Source organism: Bos indicus, chromosome 28, assembly GCF_029378745.1.
Source record: "Bos indicus isolate NIAB-ARS_2022 breed Sahiwal x Tharparkar chromosome 28, NIAB-ARS_B.indTharparkar_mat_pri_1.0, whole genome shotgun sequence".
Classification (NCBI taxonomy): domain Eukaryota; kingdom Metazoa; phylum Chordata; class Mammalia; order Artiodactyla; family Bovidae; genus Bos; species Bos indicus.
In genome coordinates this window covers 14,897,127-14,920,077 of record NC_091787.1, presented here as the reverse complement: position 1 = coordinate 14,920,077, position 22,951 = coordinate 14,897,127, and the positions used below count along the sequence as shown (strand labels likewise).

Below are 22,951 nucleotides of genomic sequence, written 5' to 3'. Positions count from 1 at the left end.
AATGAAAGCACCTTTTGCAAGAATATTTATTATCTACACTACACCTTTTTCAAAATTATTTAAAGTGCCTTTGGCTTCAAAGAGCAATTAATCCAAGAGCGATTGTCCTAAATTTATTAATAAACGGAAATTTCGCGTTCAGTTGACCTAAACTGTACTATACAGCAACGCCTAATCAAGTTATTACCATTTAAATGACTGGAAACAAGACCTCTGCTCTCTACTTGGATTATATACTGATCAATTTTATGACCTTATTGTAAGTTTATTAGTATATCTACATAACCATCACTAAAAACCATTTTAAAATCATCTCTATACACAGTTAAACACTAATTTCATTTACAGTCAAAACTGTTCAGGGTCATCTTGACAACACATAAATTATTTTTCCTTTGTCACTTGTATAATTTTTTTACAATTATTACATCAGTCAGTACTAATCAGATGACTTCTTTACAAATGGAGTTTTATTTCACATTACTGAAATAGCACTGACTCTCCAACTACTCCAACTAATAACACAGAAGCGCTGTAACTACCCACACTGCACATTGTACTAGTCTACCTCTAACGCTCAGACCTGTTTAATCAATTTCCTTTTTAAGGAGACTGTCAACTTTAACAATAGAATAAGCGATATAATATCAAGACACAACGGTGAGTACTCGCCACATACTCTGAATCACGGCATATATACGAGGCCACTTCCATTACACATTTTTGACAGTTTCTGAATCACAGTTTCAAACCACGAACCTTGTGGCTGTCCTTGGTGCTGAAACTCACTCTTCTGCCCCTTCACTGGAAAAAAAAACTGTCACTTCAAATTCCATTTTGAAAGGATTAAATGACTTCAAAATGTAGGAAGTCTGAAGATGTGAGGTTCAAAAAGGAACTAGTAAGTTTCCGCGTAGAGACCGCTAACGAGTGTGTGCTGGGGGCAGGGGGCAACGCTGGAAACATCCCGAGGGCTTTCGCCGGGAGACCCAGGAAAGCGGGACTGCGGCAAAGATCGGAAACACCTGGTCTGGAGCAGGAGACGCCGGCGGGAACGGCGCCCTCGCGGGGCAACCCCTCGGCGGGAGCCAGGCGGACGAGGACGGTGAGGGGCTCCGCAGCCGGGGACCACGGCGACTTCCCCAGCCAACCCGCGAGCCCCGGGGTCCTTTTGTTTCTGGGTCTGAGGGGAGAGTGGGTGCGCGAAGGGGAGCCCCCACCAGCGTTCAACTGCACAAGGGGGACAACAAAAGACCCTACCGCCCGGGCGAGCAGGGTCGGCGGGAGCCCCAGTGGCCGCGGCGTCTGGCAGCGGGCTTTACCCCCACCCCGGCCAATCCTCACCGTCCCGGCCGCTCTTACCATCTCGGTCGCACAGCTGAATGGCCTCCAGGCTGAGGTTTTTGATCACCTCCTCACAGGGGCTGGTGGGGCTGTTGAGGGCATGATCCAGGCGCGGCACCTCCATTTTTCCAACCCCCTTCTCACGTTCGCCTGCTTCGTATCCAGGCTCTCTCCGAGGACCGTGTGGGAGAGAAGGGCGGGAAAGGAAAGGGGAGTGGCGGATGAGAGGGAGGTGGCCTGGGACGCGGCGCTGAGGGGCCGATGCTGAGCCGCCGGGCTGGAGAGCCGCTGCCGAGGCGACGGCAGTGGCTGGAGCTCCGCGGAGCGTGCGGCTCTGAGAGACCGAGACAGACCCGGCGCGAGGGCAGGAGGCGGCGCGCGCCCGGCGGGGAGGAGACGCGGCGCGCGGAGAACGTGAGGGAGAAGGCACGGGGCGCGCACGCGCGCGAGAGGACGCTCCCACCTGCTGGCGCGCCGCGCTCGCCTCTGTCCCTTCCCCGCCCCCACCCCACGATCGGTCCTCCCGCGCGCACGCGCCCCCGGCTGCCCTCGCGTCTTGGCGCCCGCAACCCCGCGCGTGAGTCGTCGGTCGGTGGAGCGCACGGGAACGGCAGGCGTCAAGGGGGGTCGGGGAGCGCTCGCTTTCTCCCTTCTCTCCTAGTGAGGGCGGTTCGGCGTTCTTTTCCCTCCTCACGGTGTCAGTCGGAACCAGGTTAGCACTGCGGCGTCTGCACGAGGAGGTGAGAGTGAGCAGTTTTGTTTATCAACGATTGGAGAAATGAGGGTCCAGACCCTTTTATATCGGGCGTTGGAACTACCTTCGCCGCATCAAGGCCCCCGGCTATTCGCCTCCCCAAACCTACATGTTCCGCCTGCCATTCCTCAGAAACAGCTACGTCTGTCCGAGAAATGAGCATATCAACTGAGGAATGGCGCGGTTTAGGGACAGGATTTTGGTCATCCTAAAGGAGGGACAAACAGGGGAATTGAGACCTGCCAGAAAAGTAAGGGAATGAAGAGATGCTTGCCAGCCTGCTGGAAAGGCAGCAAGCGTGCTTCGGGGACACCAGCCCCTGATTGCTCAGGCTTTGCAGAATAGCGTCATTCATTCATCCATTTATTCACCCACCGAATAACTAGTAAGTGCTAACTCTGTGCCAGGCTTTGTTCTGGGCGTCAGTGAAGGGTGAAAAGACAGTACCTGCCCTCAAGGATATGGAAGAAGCCTTTTCCTCGTGGAAAATGGCCTTACTTAAGCCACCCTAAACTTGTCTGCTTATTGTTTTTAACGTCACTTAAGATTTAGCAATAACTCGGTGAAGGTGCAAATAATTTTAAAAGAAAATAGGTGTAGGTCACTGCTGATTGATCTCTGTTGCCATTTGCTTCTTTGGAATAGTTTTTGGTTTTACTACTATCTCGGTATCAAAAATAGTGCCCACTCCTCTTTTGAGTATGTATTCTTAAAAGAAATTAAAGTCTCTTCATGTTCTTTGCAATTTCAAACCTAAATGTTAGTAACAGTTTACACAAAGATTCCTGTATGTTATCCGTTCTAGTCACATCCATTTAGCCATGACATGACTAAATCTAGTTAATTGAAGCCTCATAAAACAGATGAACCAGCTTAAGGTAAAATAAGCTGGTGAGAAAATTTGGCACAACTGCAAGTTGTTAAAAATTTGTGGAAGATAATTGGGTATCATAAAGTGAAATGTCCTCATTATGAACCTAGATATTAATGAAGATGGATCTCCTTCATGTAGTTTGAGAGCTTTTGCGTCAAGGTAGGGGGGTCCTCAAGGAGAGAATAAATTACTACTTGTCAAGAAATATGACAAGATGGTGCTTATTGGTGAATTTCCTGTGTTCCAAGGTCTGGCTCTGGAGGACTAGAAATTGATATTGTCAGCCCAACCACAGGGTAGTGTCAAATTTCATAGTAGCGTTAAGTTCACAAATCTTAAAAGGAACTGTGTAAGCTAGATTACGAATTTATTGGTTTACAGATGAGAAATATAACTCATGCTGCTGCAAAGTCACTTCAGTTGTGTCCGACTCTGGGCGACCTCATAGACAGCAGCCCACCAGGCACCCCCATCCCTGGGATTCTCCAGGCAAGAACACTGGAGTAGGTTGCCATTTCCTTCTCCAGTGCATGAAAGTGAAAAGTGAAAGTGAGGTCATTCAGTTGTGTCTGACCTTCAGCGACCCCAAGGACTGCAGCCCACCAGTCTCCTCCATCCACGGGATTTTCCAGGCAAGAGTACTGGAGTGGGGTGCCATTGCCTTCTCCGAATATAATTCATACATATAATTACAAGTATTCTCAGGTGGTGCTAGTGGTAAACAATCCACCTGCCAAGGCAGGAGAAGCAAGACAGGCAATTCTATCTCTGGGTCAGGAAGATCCTCTGGAGTAGGAAATGGCAACCCACTCCATTATTCTTTCCTGAAAAATCCCATGGACAGAGAAGCCTGGCAGCCTGCAGTCCATGGGATCACAAAGAGCTGGGCACGACTGAGCAGGCACACACACATATACACACATGACTCTTATATTTAGGAATCATATGTCCAAGGATACATAAGTACATAGTACGTAAGATGTTGTAAGCTATGAGTTCAAATCTTAACAGGAAAGATATACATTTAAAAAGTAAAATGATGAGTATTATGAAAGAGCAAGTATGGGAGCTTGTGGAAGCACACACAGGGCCCACTGTAGCCTGATTAGTTAGGAAAGCCTCTAAAAGGATTTTATTTTAAGGGAATGGAAAATGGTCAAAAGACTTTGATAAGGAAATTACCATGAACAGATTGTCAGACAGAATATTTGTATAATGGGAAAGGGGGTAATGTTTTGAGAAGTATTAATGGTGACTTTCTGGGCATAAGACCGTTCTATCCAAAGGACCTTCTGCTGAGGATTTAGATTATTACATAAGAAAATGAAACTTCTCTATTTTTCTTCTCATACCTAAATTTCAGTGTGAGTAATTCCAGTCCCCATATACTTAAAACATCATTTAATTGTTAACTTGAGGTGCCCACTATTACGGTCAAAATCCTACCAGTAATTCAAGCTCTGACTCAAGTGGTACATATAGGTTATTGCCACTGCCAGAAATCCCTGTTTTATTTACACAGGGCTTTGTTTATAATTTACAGACAAAATCACACTATGATTTCTAAGTTATTATTAAACATGAAGAATCAGGCTCAAATTTGAAAATGATCTTTAATATATCCCATTTCAGTCCCTTCTCCACTGTTCAAGCCCTTGGCAAGAAGTTGTTTACCTTTTAAGAAATGGTAAATTAAAATCCTAATGAAATAACCTTGACTCTTACTCTATCTGAGCCCAAACATGCCTACTGTGAGGTCAATACAGAGGTCTTAATTTTCTTCTCTGTTGGTCATACACAATAATGATAATCCCTCTTCCTTCTGCCCATATATATTCAGTTCTTTAGATAAATGCTCCTAGTTCTTTCAAAGATTTTTGATACTGTATTGTTTTGAGTCCCTCTGTCGCTCTGAACACACTTCTCTGGATAACTCTAACTTTTGTGAGAGTTCATAGGTGAACATACTAGGTGTGGAAATATCATATATTTAATTCAGTTCAGTCGTTCAGTTGTGTCCGACTCTGCGACCCTGTGAACCTCAGCATGCCAGACCTCGCTGTCCATCACCAACTCCTGGAGTCCACCCAAACCCATGTCCATTGAGTCGGTGATGCCATCCAACCATCTCATCCTTTCGTCCCCTTCTCCTCCCACCTTTGATCTTTCCCAGCATCAGGGTCTTTTCAAATTACTCAGCTCTTCACATCAGTTGGCCAAAGTATTGGCGTTTCAGCTTCAACATCAGTCCTTCCAATGAACACCCAGGACTGATCTCCTTTAGGATGGAATGATGGTTGGATCTCCTTGCAGTCCAAGGGGCTCTCAAGAATCTTCTCCAACACCACAGTTCAAAAGCATCAATTCTTCAGCGCTCAGCTTTCTTTAGAGTCCAACTCTCACATCCATACATGACCACTGGAAAAACCATAGCCTTGACTAGCTGGACCTTTGTTGGCAAAGTAATGTCTCTGCTTTTTAATATGCTGTCTAGGTTAGTCATAACTTTCCTTCCAAGGAGTAAGTGTCTTTTAATTTCATGGCTGCAGTCACCATCTGCAGTGATTTTGGAGCCCAGAAAAATAAAGTCAGCCACTGTTTCCACTGTTTCCCCATCTATTTGCCATGAAGTGATGGGACCAGATGCCATGATCTTCGTTTTCTGAATGTTGAGCTTTAAGCCAACTTTTTCACTCTTGTCTTTCACTTTCATCAAGAGGCTCTTTAGTTCTTCTTCACTTTCTGCCATAAGGGTGGTATCATCTGCATATCTGAGGTTATTGATATTTCTCCAGGCAATCTTGATTCCAGCTTGTGCAATTGTACTACAAATATATGTAAAGAAATACCCAGTAGTCTATTACAGTCTTTGCTTTATATGCCAGACATCTTTAATGCAGCCCAGGAACACATTAATTTCTGACAGTTTTATCACTTTCCTTATACATCCTGAGCTTACAATAACATAAAACGTATTCTTCCTGAACATTTCTTATTTGCCCCTTGAAGTTGTAAGTTTTGAGTACATATTATATGTGTGCATTGAGAAGATACTTCAGTACAATTTGATGAGTTACTTGATTGAAATTCATTTAGTACTTTTAATGTGTTTAATTGTAATGTTGCAGCTAGCCTAGAATTTTGTCATACCTAAAGAAAAAGTAGGTTACAATGTCCTTTAGGTAAGTTTGTCGATGCCAAGGTCATGTAAGACCCAACCCACAGCTATAGGCACCACCCAGCTTTTGAAATTACTAGGCAGAGAGCAAATAGAGAACCAATACCATAGGTTGGAGCAAACTTTGAAAAATGCATAGCAAATACAGAGTGTTTTTTCTTTATCTCACAACATTACCATAACTTTTTCTAAGCTTTGATTATAAATGGTGGAGTGAAAGAAAACTCATGATTGATAGAGACAAGCTTGAAAGCAACTCAGATATTCTAAATTCTTTATTTTTATTCAAGTTGAGTAGAGTCTGAGCGGGTGAAGATCAAATGAAATAATGTATATGACACTATATGAGCTGTGAGGCATTTCAGAGAGTTAGGATATTATTATGGGACACCAACAATGCCATTAAGAAATATCTGGTCAATTTTATAGTACACATTTCTGGAAATATTTTCAAAACTATTTCAAAACATGAAGCACATCTGTATTTAGAATGTCTTTATGATTTAGTGTGTTGGGAAAATTTATTAAAATTTTTTAAATTTTAATTAAAGAGTTAAAATTAAAAATTAATTTTTAAACTTAAAAATTAATTTTAAACTTAAAAATTATTCCTGGTTTTATTTGCTTTCAGTTTTATCCAGTGATAGATTTTTGCCAAACCCATAAACAAATGATCAGCTTTAAATCTCTGCCCAATATTTGATTCCTACAGTCTTAATTCTGTACCATCAAACACTGATGGGAGAAGATAGAGAACTATAATGACCTAACCCATTATAAATTCATGCTGTCAGCATTCAGCTTGCTTAATATTTCCGTGGCTATTGCAGACCACTTCTCTTTGAAACCCCTAGCTCTTCTCTCACTTTCAAGAGATGGTCTCTCCTTCTCCCTCTCTTGTTCCTGGGGGAAAAAAAAGGCAGAATGAAGTTTCTCATTTGTTCTTATCTTTAGCTCAGTGGGTCCTTGGTAAAACTTGCTACTTTTCCTTCACCTCTGCTTTCCATTCAGTGCCTGTGTTTTGTGGAATATAGTTAGATTCCTATCAATAGTTTTACCCACTCCAGCTATTTTGGTCTTTTTCTTTCCTCTAATTCCACTCCACTCCTCCCCCCCCCCCACTTTTTTTTGGTCTATAAACATTATCAAATCTCTTTGATTTTAAGAATTATGTTCCTTGAACCATCCAGTTACTATCCATTTTCTTAATTTCTAAGGTATATAAAGAGCCCATTATAAATTGTAAAGTGCCATAAAAGTGTTAACTTGTTGCATGTTTCCTTTTAATTCTTGTACAGTTTATCACCTGTCCTCACCACTATGAGTCTTACTTTTCAAAATCATCTTTGGATTTTGTAAGATTTCTCATCACCGAATATAAAGACCTTTTATTATTTGTATCCTCTTTGATATTTCAGCAATTTATCTCCGCTGAACTTCTATAGCACTGGACTCTATTGGCTATCTTCCTGCATATATGCTTAATGTTTATCTACTCTAGCTTCTAAGCTACCCTCTTGAGTGTAGGTGTTTGGTAAAGTTCACCCTCTGATATTATGTTCCTCTCTGTTGAAAGCCATTTCTTCCAAGAATGCATGCTTTCCCATAAATTTTAATGTTTCCTTAATGTTTAAATTCTCATCTTTAACTTCAAATCTCTATCTCAAGTTCCCAACTATAAACAAAAACTGTTTCCCTATTTCCAGTTAATGAACATTGTTATTTACATTTCCTTAACCATTTCTAATTGATCAGTTCATCCCCAAAACAGATTCCCTTTTCTGATTTCTCCCTTTATTGTCACTGGCAGCCATATCCTTTTAGTCACTATTACCCAGTTTTCTGATTTTTTAAAATTTTCCTCTTTAAATGAAACTATCCTCAAAATAATTACAATTTTTCAGTAGTTCTTGGATATGTGATTTTGTTTCTGGAATATTCCAGAATATAAGTATTGCTACTATATTAAGTTCTTGTCGTTTTGACCAGATTATTGAAATTACCATGTGTATAGTCTTCCTATCTCCCTTTTTCAATCAGACTGATACTAAGATCAACACACTAAAGCACTTTGTTGATCAGAACTTGCTCAATAAATTACAGTGGCTACCTGTTTTTTGTTCTAGATTTAATGGTGAGTTACTGAAGTTTTTAAGGCAGGTATATGACAGTTACAAAGCAGTGTTTTATAATGTTAATCTCCCATGTTTCATAGGATGAGTGGAATGGAGGAAGACAGGATTTTAGGAGATTATTATAGTCCAGGCAAAAATATAACATATTACAGACCAAGATAGTAAAATTGGGAATGTAAAGGAAGCAATGGATTTGACAGAGTGCTTGTATGCTATTGTTTTCTGAGATTATTTTTTTAAATTATAGAATGGAGAGGTTCTTCAATATTTTGCTTAAAACATTAAATTGTTTGCTCATATGAATGATGGCTATATATTATAACTGTTAATTTTACAGTACAGCATCATATGACACATGAAGCAAATGTATTGAACATACTTCTTCCGTCTTTAAACCCAATAGTTATTTGCCAGTGATACACAAGTAGATTAATCTTAAAAACTAAAGCAACATCTAGCCCTTATTCTATATTTGTAAATAACGAAAGCTCAATTAAAAATGACTCTCAGAGAAACATGTCTTAGAATCCCCTCTGCTGTCACTAGTTAAAATATAAAAGGATTTGGTGTTGAAGGGAAGAAATCTTGGGAGGAATAGATGAGAAAAAACTTTTCTGTACCTTGAACCACTTTGATGGAATGCCTTTCTCTTCTGTGTTCTGTCCTGTTCTGTTTAGTATGTATTACAGCAGAATAATTTCAGAATGCATTCAGCTCCACAGCTTTCCCTAAGTGTCATGTCAGGGAATATTGAAAATAGATTCTGTATCGTGAGTAGAGACCTATAGGTATATAGTCACAACCAGTTTGCCACAGTTGTAGGTTGTGTTTGCCTTCACAGATGTATCTTTCTAGTTTTGAGTTTTTCGCTGTTCACTTACGTATTTACATTATTGACAAACAGGATCTCCAGTCTGTTCCCCTCAAACACAGCTCAAAAATCCTTCCCTGAAATCCTGATTTAGTTAGTGTTCCCTTAAATATAACCACAGAAATTTCCTGATGACTCTTTTTCTAGGATTTTTATCTCAGCAGAATTAGAGCTGTGACTTTTATAATGATTAACATTTTGTTTCCCGAAATTCTTCCTAAGCTAAAGGAAAATGCCCATAGGATCTCTAAAAATCCTCTCATTTTTCTAAACACCCAATTCTCTCTCGAATTGTATTGTAACATCGATGATGTTATGTAGCTCAAATTTACAGTCGTTAGAAGCTCTGACTCAACAACCACTTCTGGCCTTGAGAATTGCTCTGTAATATTTGAATAAACAAAACCACTAGAAAACCACTGCACTCAAATGGATTTTAACATTGCTGACTACATAGGCCTAGAGGCTAGGCCTGCTCCAAGATCCATAATGAAAAAAAACTTCAGGGTGGACAGAGGTGTTTTTTTGTGTTTTTTTTTTTTTAATTTTAATAATGTTTTATTTAACTCATTATCCAAAATATCATCATTTCAATGTGTGCTCAATAGAAAAATTATTAACAAGTTTCTTCACTTGCTTTTCTTTTTACCTGCGTGTGAGTGCTTAGTTGCTCAGTCATGTCCAATTCTTTGTGACCCTTTGGACTATAGCCCTCCAAGCTCCTCTGTCACGGGATTTTTCAGGCAAACCCGAGTGGGTTGCCATTTCCTTCTCCAGGGGATCTTCCAGACTCAAGGGTCCTGTTTATAATAGCCAGGACATGGAAGCAACCTAGATGTCCATCAGCAGATGAATGGATAAGAAAGCTGTGGTACATATACACAATGAAGTATTACTCAGCCATTAAAAAGAATACATTTGAATCAGTTCTAATGAGGTGGATGAAACTGGAGCCTATTATACAGAGTGAAGTAAGCCAGAAAGAAAAACACCAATACAGTATACTAACACATATATATGGAATTTAGAAAGATGGTAACAATTACCCTGTGTATGAGACAGCAAAAGAGACACTGATGTATAGAACAGTCTTATGGACTCTGTGGGAGAGGGAGAGGGTGGGAAGATTTGGGAGAATGGCATTGAAACATGTATACTATCATGTATGAAACCAGTTGCCAGTCCAGGTTCAATGCACGATACTGGACAGAGGTTTGATTAAAAAATGATTCAGTCAGTAACATCCAATGAATGATGAATCAGTGCTCTACGAATGTACATATGTATGCATGAGGTTAGTGCATGTTATTGAACAGCCATTAGGGTTTCTTTGATGATACAAAGACTCTGCCATGTCAACATTTCCCCTTAACCTCATGTTATTGCTGTTATCCTGTAATGCAGATTAATGGAGTTGCTTCTGGCTAACTAATTTTAGCAAGAGGAGATGGCATCATAAAATTTAGCACAACAGCTATTCACAGGAGAGGCTTCGACTAGAAAGCAGCAGTAGTGAGGGCCACGGAGCCAGATAACTCTCACCTTCTGGTCTTCTTATTAAAGCCCCATCATTCGGACACATAAATGAGACTGTGTATTTCTTGTCCCAATGTGTGTTCATATTCATTGTCTGATATTCATAAATTGTTAAATCCTTAAAGATTGGAAAATTTGTTCTAACACTTGCATGTTTGAAACTTCTCCACAATAGCTAGCCCAAATTGTATGTGATATGTCTGCCAACTTGAAAACTTTCCCCTGAAAGTAGCATGTTGTATCCAGAGGGAACTCCAGAGTAAACACTGTATGAAATAAAAAACTTCCTCCACTGTCGATGTTTCCCCACTTATCTTGGAGACACAGAGAATAGCTAATTCTTCTTCACAAGATAGCCATATTTGTATAATTCAAAACACTGTTATATGTTCTGATTCGTCTTTTCCCTAGTCCAAGTCTTAGATATTGCAGCTTGACTCAGTGGATATCGAGTCCTTAGTTTACTCTGAATTTGCTCTAAAATTATGTATTTCCCTCTGAAAATACAGTGTTCAGAACAAACGCAATATAATGGGAATGATCTGATTATAGTAGAGCAACTTATCTGAACTGTTTGATTACAAGGAAGTACTTTTATATAAATTTTCAGTTCGTTCACATTAAAAATGTTATTTGATTATTATTTGGCAGTGTATGGCTATTCATATTTTAAAGTCCTTCACAGTAACTTTCATTTATTATTCCTCAGAGCGACCTTCTTGAACTTTTTTTTTTTAAGCTGAAAGAAGTGCCCACAATTCTCATTTTTACAAATCACAGATGATATTAAAGCTAATTATGCATAACATATCAAAAATGGAATAACTACTGCAGTGCAGTTATAGTTTCTGTAGTCTCTTGATTATTCTCTGGTCCTTAAGATCTTTGAACCATAGTATGTCATGAAACTTGATAATAAGATTTTGTTTATGATAAGTGTCATATAACCACAGAGTATCTGTGAATTCACACATTTTGTGGCACAGATCATGGGCTAATCTTACATGGTGTGGAAGCTGTTGACAGTCCATGAAATTCAATAAAAAAGCCTTATTTCAGATAGTCATAGGGCAAACCTGACAGCCTTGTCAGGATTTAGTTGATGCTGTTATAATGATGAGTGAGATCATTTGGTTTCTCATGTGATACTTATTTTATTACAACATAGTTTGATACCGCATTGACTTTTCTCCACAAAAATGTTGCTCAGCTAATCTAGTGGTTTAACTGTTTAAGGTGTCTCAGAACTGAGGGATAAAGGATCCTTAATCAAACATAGCCAGTGGAGAGACTGAGTGTACAGAGGTACTGCATAGACAATACGCCTATTGAAAAGGTCCTAATACTCCTAGGAACCAGACTGATACAAAGTTAAGTACTGAGCCATTACCTTGTGAAACTGAACTTTTAAGAGACTAGGCACATTTTCATTCTTGTCACAAGCTACATTTTGTTGCCCTGGTTTTTGTTCCATATTATCTCACTATTTTACATCCATGCATCAGTCACTCTTTCTCTCTCTCGTTCTTTCTTTCTTTTTGTATCATAGGAGCTAAATGTCCATGTGGGATGGGAGGATGAACAAAAGATGAAACAAAACAGATATGATACTTAATAGGACCATTATAGGACATTAGTCAGGTGTTGAACAAGACTCTTGAGAGTCCCTTGGACTGCAAAGAGATCAAACCACTCAATCCTAAAGGAAATCAGGCTTGAATATTCATTGGAAAGACTGATGCTGAAGCTGAAGCTCCAGTACTTTGGCCACCTGATGTAAAGAACTGACTCACTGGAAAAGACCCTAATGCTGGGAAAGATTGAAGGCAGGAGGAGAAGGGGATAACAGAGGATGAGCTGGTTGGATGGCATCATCGACTTGATGGACATGAGTTTGAACAAACTCTGGGAGCTAGTGATGGACAGGGAGGCCTGGTGTGCTGCAGTCATGGGGTTGCAAAGAGTCGGACATGACTGAGCAACTGAACTGAGTCAGCTCCTCTGTTTTCTCTCTCTTAAGGTTGTCTTTATTTTTTATTAATGATATTTTTAATTGTTTTTTGGCCACACTTCCCAGTGTGTGAAATTTTTATTGCTCAACCAGGGATTGAGCACATGCCCCTTGCAATGGAAACATGTAGTCTTCACTGCTGGATTACCAGGGAAGTCCCTTAAGGATGTCTTTATGCTAGGCTATGCTAAGTCACTTCAGTCGTGTCCGACTCTGTGTGACCCCATAGATGGCAGCCCACCAGGCTCCCCCATCCCTGGGATTCTCCAGGCAAGAACACTGGAGTGGGTTTTATAGGTGACCACAAATAACTGTTTACTTCAGGAAATATATTAATATGTATTTTGTCAAAATAATTTGGTGTCACATGAACAAATCAAGCATCTAATTTGTTTTATAGTTTTAAAATACTTTTTTGAATATCTTTTCAAAACTGTGCCAGATTTTCTTAAGTCAACTCGTAATCACTTGGTCTCATGTCTTCATAAGAGGATGGTAATCTATAGTAGTAGATGGTACAAATTATATTTTTCTCATCTCAGTCACCTTCTTATGGATGAGCAGAAAAATCCCTATGGGTCAAAACCTATGATTGATTTTTTTTCTTTTGCCATGTCAGATGTAAACTTAATTTGGATGTACTAAGTTTCTATTTCAAGACTCTTGTTTTTTCTTTCTCATCCTAAGTCTTCAGTTCCTTTATCAAGATAATGGCCTGTAAATGATTTAAAAGGCTAAACTCATAGACGTGTTTATATAGCTGAGTTATAAGATAATTTAGCATTCAGGCTTCATCCTTGACCCCTTGACTAGATCTGTTTCCTCTCTATCCTTCAATTCCCCAGACTATGAAGAAGACAGATAACACTAAATCAGTTAATCACCTTTTTTTTTTTTTTTCTTTTCCTTTTTGTTTTGAGTGGTAGTATCCTGTGAATGGGCTTCCCAAGAGACTCAGTGGTAAAGAATCCATCTGCCCGTGCAGGATACACAGGTTCGTATCCCTGGGTCGGGAAGATCCCCTGGAGAAGGGCATGCCAACCCATCCAGTATTCTTGCCTGGAGAATTCCATGGACAGAGGAGCCTGGTGGGCTTCTGTCCATGGGGGTCTCAGAAGAGTGAGACATGACTTAGTGACTAAATAACAGAAACCTGTGGATACTGAATAGGAGAATATTTGCCAAATCATTGACTTACAGACTAGCATCAACAAATGTAAACTCCATTGGTTTGATTAATGCAATTTAACAAAGATTTTTAGTACTTCCTATATATAGGGCAGTTTGTATCTATTTAAAATGTATAACCTTTAAATGTGTGCATGTGTCATTTTAAAATTCCAGAATAGTAGAATAATACATTATTATTATACCTTCCCACTAGCATGTATTTTATTAAAAGAAATTAGAGATTGGTGCTGATGACCATTGGAGAAGGCAATGGCACCCCACTCCAGTACTCTTGCCTGGAAAATCCCATGGACAGAGGAGCCTGGTAGGCTGCAGTCCATAGGGTCGCTAAGAGTTGGACACGACTGAGCGACTTCACTTTGACTTTTCACTTTCAAGCATTGGAGAAGGAAATGGCAACCCACTCCAGTGTTCTTGCCTGGAGAATCCCAGGGATGGGGGACCTGGTGGGCTGCCACCTACGGGGTCGCACAGAGTCGGACACGACTGAAGCGACTTAGCAGCAGCAGCAGCAGCAGCTGATGACCATGGCTTTCCAGGTGGTGCAATGATAAAGAATCTTCCGGTCAATGCAGGAGATGTAGGTTGATCCCTGGGTTGGAAAGATCCCCTGAAGTAAGAAATGGCAACCCACTCCAGTATTCTTGCCTAAAAAATTCCTTGGGCAGAAGTAGCCTGACAGGCTACAGCCCATCAAGTTGCAAAGAGCTGAATGCGACTGAGCACACGCACATGGTAATGCCCTTAGGGAGACAAATAGGAAAGAGATGAAGGGTGGTTTCTTTGATTTCTGTAGGTAATGTGTTTTGGTGCTGGAAAATAGGATGTGCTCAATAAATAGTTGACTATAGCAGATAGTATTTTAATTGTTTTTCTAAGTGGGTGGTGATTATTTGGAGTTATATTTCACTTAGTTTTTAGGCTAATAAAATTAATTAGTATTATATGAATGTGTGTCAGCTAATTATAAGAAAGTTGATCAGAGGTGTCCTTATAACCATGGAGGCGAAAATCCTTAACATTTTTGTATGAATTCAGTTCAGTTGCTCAGTCGTGTCCGACTTTTTGCAACCTCATGAATCGCAGCACGCCAGGCCTCCGTGTCCATCACCAACTCCCAGAGTTCACTCAAACTCATGTCCATTCAGTTGGTGATGCCATCCAGCCATCTCATCTGTCGTCCCCTTTTCCTCCTGCCCCAATCCCTCCCAGCATCAGAGTCTTTTCCAATGAGTCAACTCTTCACATGAGGTGGCCAAAGCACTGGAGTTTCAGCTTTAGCATCAGTCCTTCCAATGTACCCCCAAGACCCATATCCTTTAGAATGGAGTGGTTGGGTCTCCTTGCAGTCCAAGGGACTCTCAACAGTCTCCTCAAACACCACAGTTCAAAAGCATGAATTCTTTGGCGCTCAGCTTTCTTCACAGTCCAACTCTCACATCCATACATGACCATTGGAAAAACCATAGCCTTGATTAGATGGACCTTTGTTGGCAAAGTAATATCTCTGCTTTTTAATATGTTGTCTAGGTTGGTCATAACTTTCCTTCCAAGGAGTGTCTTTTACATGGCTTCAGTCACCATCTGCAGTGATTTTGGAGCCCCCAAAAATAAAGTCTGACACTGTTTCCACTGTTTCCCCATCTATTTGCCATGAAGTGATGGGACCAGATGCCATGATCTTCGTTTTCTGAATGTTGAGCTTTAAGCCAACTTTTTCATTCTCCTCTTTCACTTTCATCAAGAGGCTGTTTAGTTCCTCTTCACTTTCTGCCATAATGCTGGTGTCATCTGCATATCTGAAGTTATTGATATTTCTCCCAGCAATCTTGACTCCAGCTTGTGCTTCTTCCAGCCCAGCATTTCTCATGATGTACTCTGCATATAAGTTAAATAAGCAGGGTGACAATATACAGCCTTGACGTACTCCTTTTCCTATTTGGAACCAGTCTGTTGTTCCATGTCCAGTTCTAACTGTTGCTTCCTGACCTGCATACAGATTTCTCAAGAGGCAGGTCGGGTGGTCTGGTATTCCCATCTCTTTCAGAATTTTCCACAGTTTGTGGTGATCCACACAGTCAGAGGCTTTGGCATAGTCAATAAAGCAGAAATAGATCTTTTTCTGGAACTCTTCTTGCTGTTTCGATGATCCAGTGGATGTTGACAATTTGATCTCTGGTTGCTCTGCCTTTTCTAAAACCATCTTGCACATCTGGAAGTTCATGGTTCACGTATTGCTGAAGCTTTGCTTGGAGAATTTTGAGCATTACTTTACTAGCGTGTGAGATGAGTGCAATTGTGTGGTAGTTTGAGCATTCTTTGGCATTGCCTTTCTTTGGGATTGGAATGAAAACTGACCTTTTCTAGTCCTGTGGCCACTGCTGAGTTTTCCAAATTTGCTGGCATATTGAGTGCAGCACTTTGACAGCATCATCTTTCAGGATTTGAAATAGCTCAACCAGAATTCCATCACCTCCACTAGCTTTGTTCGTAGTGATACTTTCTTAGGCCCACTTGACTTCACCTTCCAGGATATCTGGCTCTAGGTGAGTGATCACACCATTGTGATTATCTTGGTCGTGAAGACCTTTTTTGTATAGTTCTTCTGTGTGTTCTTGCCACCTCTTCTTAATATCTTCTGCTTCTGTTAGGTCCATACCATTTCTGTCCTTTATTGAGCCCATCTTTGCATGAAATATTCCCTTGGTATCTTTAATTTTCTTGAAGAGCTCTCTAGTCTTTCCCATTCTGTTGTTTTCCTCTATTTCCTGGCACTGATTTTGGAGGAAGGCTTATCTCTCCTTGCTATTCTTTGGAACTCTGCATTCAGATGCTTATATCTTTTCTTTTCTCCTTTGCTTTTTGCTTCTCTTCTTTTCACAACTGTTTCTAAGGCCTCTTGAGACAGCCATTTAGCTTTTTTCCATGGGGATGGTCTTGATCCCTGTCTCTTGTACAGTGTCACTAACCTCCATCCATAGTTCATCAGGCACTCTGTATATCAGATCTAGTCCCTTAAATGTATTATGTACATACAATTAATAAAGTTGATTTATTATTTTTAAGTTCCATTTTGGTAATATTTAAAATACATACTCTGTAATAGCCCTTTTAAGTCATTATAAAGTGTTGTACATTGTATTTGTTTTCTATTTATAGTTTACTGAGGAGTAATTTCGGAGAAGGCAATGGCACCCTACTCCAGTACTCTTGCCTGGAAAATCCCATGGATGGAGGAGCCTGGTAGGCTGCAGTCCATGGGGTCGCTAAGAGTTGGACATGACTGAGCGACTTCATTTTCACTTTTCACTTTCATGCGTTGGAGAAGGAAATGGCAACCCACTCCAGTGTTCTTCCCTGGAGAATCCCAGGGACGGGGGACCTGGTGGACTGCCGTGTGGGGTCACACAGAATCGGACACGACTGAAGCGACTTAGAAGCAGCAGCAGCATATATAGGACACTAAGAACTAGGACACAGAGTATAAGACTTAATCTGAAGTTGAACTTACTGATAAGATGATAACAGTCTTCTGCCATTGAAGAGACCTCAAATTCAGACAAATAATTTGCTAATAATTTGCTAATAATACCATAATTTCATAACATGGTACATGCTCTAACCACTTTTTGGTCAGAAAGAAAGACCAAATATTCTGGTAGCCTAGAATATATTAAAAATATGATGGAGGGAAGAAGAAAAAATTAAAATATGATACTTCCTTATAATTCACTCTTTTATTTTCCATGCTGTTGGTTTGTTTTATAGTGGTGCCAGTTGAGCTGTACTTGTATTCTGTGTGTCAAGCATGGCCCTGTTTTAGGGGAGAAGGACATATGGAGAAGGAGAGGAGATACAGAAAAACCTTAAACATTTTATTAAGATACTTGTAAGTATTGATGTTTCACTTTTTTACACAAGAAAAGTAGAGCCTAGAATAAGGCAAAATGTGGCAAATGCTGCAGGAGAGGAAGAAATTGTGTGCTGTGCAAGCGCAAAAAAGAGAGAAATTAATTTCAGCTAGGGGAAATCTATGTGAATAAAATGCTTGTCCTGAGTGCTGTTAAGTACAATAAACTAAAGTGCCATCAGCTTGCTTCCCTAGGCTCTGTATTTTACTCAGAGTGCTGCTGAGTCGACCGTTTTAATCTGTATAGAGGAATCCACGGAAGCATTCATCTTTTCCCCAGAATACTTTTTTTTCCTTCTTTTCTATAGATAAGAAAAAATTGTTTGATTAAACAACCTCATGTCAACATACATGATGGGTTCTTTCAGGTTGGGCCGTTGTAGTGAGTAGGGAGGATGAGTGCTCTATGTGCAGAAGCCATTTAACAATGATGAATAATGAGATCAGTTGTGTAGACAACCTTAACCTCATTGGATATAATGGAAGTACTTGTGTATAGTATAAAATATCTCCATACTATTATAAAGGCTTATATTAACTTTTTATTTTCTTGTTGAATCTGTAAGGATCCCATTACATTGTAAGATTGGCCTGGCAATGCTATTTGAAAATCTGGGCTTAATATTGACTGAGCTCTGGTTGATTTTGAGTGATAACCTATGATACCATAAGTTTGAATTTTTAAAGTTATCAAATATTATTTTCTTACACTGTAGTCTATGGCTATTATATTAAAATTGTCTCAGGCTGTTTAATGTCCTATAAATATAAATATGATTTATATTTCTCTTAAAATGTAAGTATAAATATACTGTTATTTATATAAATATATATCTACATATTTATATTATATATATCACATTAGAATATATGTTAATTAAAACCATAGCAGTTTCCATGTTTATAGCCTTAATTATTCTCTTCTCTGTCCGTGTATTCAAATAAAGCCTAGAAAAACAAATAGGGCCTGTTTCATAGATGCTAGCTGATAGTGCCACAGCATGTAACTTCCAAACATATTTAATAAATAGCATCACTAGTATATGGCTTCCCTGATGGCTCAGTTGGTAAAGAATCTGCCTGAAATGCAGGAGACCCAGGTTCTATCCATGGATCAGGAAGATCCCCTGGAGAAGGAAATGGCAACCCACTCCAGTATTCTTGCCTGGGAAATCCCATGAACAGAGGAACCTCTATTCATGGGTTCCTTGCAACCCCAGGGCTACAGTCCATGGGGTTGCAAGAGTTGGACATGACTTAGCAACAAAACCACCACAATCACTAATCTATGTTTTGCTCTTCCTACAAGCAGTGTATAATAAAATAATTTCAGAGGACATAAATTTTCAATTGCCAATTTTTATCTCAGTGGAATTTTCATTGTGATATGCATGTCTTTGTCTTACATGTGAGATTTCTGACTATCCTATATAATTAAACTTCATGCTTACAAAATATAAAACTTATCTTTTTTATCTCAGCTTAAAAAGCAGAGATATTACTTTGCCAACAAAGGTCCATCTAGTCAAAGCTATGTTTTTTCCAGTAGTCATGTATGGGTGTGAGAGTTGGGCTTTGAAGAACGCTGAGTGCCGAAGAATTGATGCTTTTGAACAGTGATGTTGGAGAAGACTCTTGAGAGTCCCTTGGACTGTAAGGAGATCCAACCAGTCCGTCCTAGAGGAAATCAATCCTGAATATTCATTGGAAGGACTGATACTGAAGCTGAAACTCAAATACTTTGGCCACCTGATGTGAAGAACTGACTCATTGGAAAAGACGCTGATGCTGGAAAAGATTGAAGGCAGAAGGAGAAAGGGACAACAGAGGATGAGATGCTTGGATGGCATCACCGAATCAATGGACATGAGTTTGAATAAAGTCTGGGAGTTGGCGATGGACAAGGAGGCCTGGTGTGCTGCAGTCCATGGGGTTGCAAAGAGTCAGACACGACTGAGTGACTGAACTGAGTACATTATAATATTGTAAAGTCTTCTTTTGTAGTAATTCTTATTCCATTACCAGAACCATTCACTCTTCTCTTTTTCCATTATGTCTTCTTGGATTTTCCAATCATATACCACCAAGAGATAACAGTTCACACTTTGTCTTTGCCCTCAGTGTGAAATTACAGTTATTAAAAGATAAAAATACATGTAACTATTTCTAATACATCTAAGATTTTTTCCTAGTTAAAAGATGTCTCAAATAAGAATATTAAGCACACATAGACCTATTTTGTATCCTATGATTTTGGAGATATAAGATTTTAAGGGGACCCAGATATCATATGTTTTCATAAAGTCTTTATTATTTATGTACATTTCTGTATATGTTGTTAATAAACATAACCACCAAAACTAAGGTGGAAGGTCTTTGTCTTTACCATAAGTCTGAGCTGCTGATGCCCTCCTCAGACTCTTGTCTACACACTGTTAAACTGTTACTAATGTAACACACAGATCCTTGAGAAATAAATATGTTTTAAAATCACAACAAATATAATTAAACTTTCTGAGTTAACTAATTACTTTTTATTTTGATTTTTATTTTGTATTGCGGTATAGTTGATTTACAGTGTATTAGTATCAGATGTATAGCAAAGTGATTCAGTTATACATATATCCATTCTTTTTCAGATTCTTTTCTCTTACAGAGTATTGAGTAGAATCCCCTGTGTTATATAATACATCCTTGTTGTTTATTTGTTTTATATATAGTAGTGTGTATGTGTTAATCCTAAACTTCTAATTTATCCCTCCTCTCCAGTTTTTCCCTTTGGTAAACCTAAGTTGTTGTTGTTGTTTTGAAGCCTGTTTCTGTTTTGTAAGTAAGTTAATTTGTATCATATTTTTAGATTCCACATATGCATGATAGTTATGTGATATTTGACTTTCTCTGACTTACTTCAGTTAGAATGATCATCTCTCTAGGTTCATCCATGTAGCAAATGGTATTATTTCATTCTTTTATGGCTGAGTAATACTCTGTTGTATCAACATGTATGTCCCACATCTACTTTATCCATTCCTCTGTAGATGGGCATTTAGGTTGCTTCTATGTCTTGGTTATTGTAAATAGTGCTGCAGTGAATGTTGGGGTGCATGTATCCTTTCGGATTATGGTTTTCTCTGGATATTTGCCCAGAAGCGGGATTGCTGGACCATATGATAGCTCTATTTTTAGTTTTTTTACGGAACCTCCATACTGTTCTGCATAGTGACTGTACCAATTTACATTCCCACTAGTGTATGAGAGTTCCCTTTTCTCTACACCCTTTCTAGTATTTGTTGTTTGTCGACTTTTTGATGATGGCTGTTCTGACTGGTGTGAGGTGATATCACATTATAGCTTTTGATTTGCATTTCTCTAATAATTAGTGGTGTTCAGCATCTTTTCTGGAGAAGGCAATGGAACCCCACTCCAGTACTCTTGCCTGGAAAATCCCATGGAAGGAGGAGCCTGGAAGGCTGGAGTCCATGGGGTCGCTAAGAGTTGGACACGACTGAACGACTTCCCTTTCACTTTTCACTTTCATGCATTGGAGAAGGAAGTGGCAACCCACTCCAGTGTTCTTGCCTAGAGAATCCCAGGGACGGGGGAGCCTGGTGGGCTGCCGTCTATGGGGTCGCACAGAGTCGGACATGAATGAAGTGTCTTAGCAGCAGCAGCAGCAGCAGCATCTTTTTATGTGTTTTTTGGCCCTCTGTATGTCTTCTCTGGAGACTTGTCTATTTAGAACTTCTGGCCCATATTTTGATTGCTTTTTTGATGTTAAGATGCTTGTATATTTTGGAGATTAATCCCTTTTCAGCTGCTTCATTTGCAAATATTTTCTCCCTTTCTGTGGCTTGTGCTTATGGTTTGTTCATGGTTTCCTTTACTGTGAAAAAGCTTTTAATTAGGTCCCATTTGTTTATTTTTATTTTCATTACTCTAGGAGGTGGATCCAAAAAGTTATTACTGTGATATGTGTCAAAGACTGTTTTACCTGTGTTTTTCTCTAAAAGTTTTTTTGTATCTGGCCTTACAGTTAAGTCTTGAATACATTTTGAGGTTATTTTATATGTGGTGTTAGAGAATGTTCTAGTTTGAGTTGTTTTTTAAAGCTGACTTAAATGGTTTCAGTATCATATAATAATGGCAGGCAACATTTTCTGAGAATTTATAGCCACTGTTCTAAATACTTTATACGTATTAATTATTTTAATACTCATAACAACCCTTGAAGTGGATACTGTTTTTGTCCACATTTTGTAGATGAGGAAAATGGACACAGAGGTTAAATACTTGCTCAAGGTACCAGAGCTTGAATCTGAACTGAGATAGTTTGGCTTCATGCATAATCTTTATATTTGCACACATTTACAGGTAGAGAAAGGGAAAGAAAGGGAGAAAGAATATGTGTATATGCTCAGATTCAGTGTTTTCAGTTCTTAATTAAGAAGAAATACTGGATACAATTTCATAACTTACTACCATAATTGAAATTTTCATAGAGAAAGCAGACTCACTTCACACTTTCCTTACCCACTGAGGAAAGTAAAACACCAAATACATAGTCATTTTCAACCTGTTTTAGCATTACTTAATGTTTCATATTGTGGTCTGTTGGCAACTTCTCTCCCTTCCTTCTTTCTCTTTTTTTGGTGATGGCAGTGATGGTGCACTAGAGACGTGGGAGTGGCTAAAAGTTAGAAAAATTGCATCTCCTGCATCCCCAGCTTCATCAGTCATAATTTGTGAAACATATTTACTTGTTTTTAAAATAGAATGAATTTTTATTTTGTTTATAAAGGAGACACCTATGTGCAAATTCTTCAAGTGATAGAGGAAACTCCACATGTGATCTGTGATTCTAAGACAGTCTAAATTACCTCTTCAATTGTCTTCAGACAAAATTAATAGATTCTGGAACCTGATATTGCCCTTGGGATTATCTACAACAGACTTGCTGAAAATACAGAATGAATTAGAATTAAAATACTCTTTAAAATAGCAAATTGGAATCTTTAGGCTCATAAGTAATTTCTTTGATGATGTTTACTTAATTACTATCCTTGCTGTACCTGTTCAAGAAATGATGAGCCATCTATCTTTAGAAATATTCATTTTAAGCTATTTGCATACATAGAAGGTAACTAAGG

At 39.2% G+C, this 22,951-nt stretch overlaps 1 protein-coding gene and 1 long non-coding RNA gene across 8 annotated transcripts in view; one reads left to right on the top strand and one right to left on the bottom strand.

Moving 5' to 3' along the window:
• PHYHIPL (phytanoyl-CoA 2-hydroxylase interacting protein like) overlaps positions 1–1,804 on the bottom strand; it is a 104,510-nt gene extending 102,706 nt beyond the window's left edge. Inside the window, exons 1-2 of one of the 3 annotated variants that reach the window (XM_070782056.1) lie at positions 1,363–1,804; positions 760–804 (exon numbers count right to left, since the gene is read on the bottom strand). In XM_070782056.1, the coding sequence (XP_070638157.1) occupies positions 760–804; positions 1,363–1,468 (151 nt within the window). In that variant the 5' untranslated portion in view covers positions 1,469–1,804. Of the gene's footprint in view, positions 1–679; positions 700–759; positions 805–1,362 lie in introns of those variants that run through there. The other 2 variants (XM_070782057.1, XM_070782060.1) reach the window with 2 other exon arrangements.
• Positions 1,627–22,951, top strand: part of LOC139180388 (uncharacterized) — a 466,644-nt gene continuing 445,319 nt past the window's right edge. The window contains exons 1-3 of one of the 5 annotated variants that reach the window (XR_011564644.1): positions 1,627–2,084; positions 13,630–13,697; positions 17,663–17,783. This is a non-coding gene — a long non-coding RNA (uncharacterized lncRNA). Of the gene's footprint in view, positions 2,085–13,623; positions 13,698–17,662; positions 17,784–22,951 lie in introns of all 5 variants that reach the window. The other 4 variants (XR_011564645.1, XR_011564648.1, XR_011564643.1 and 1 more) reach the window with 4 other exon arrangements.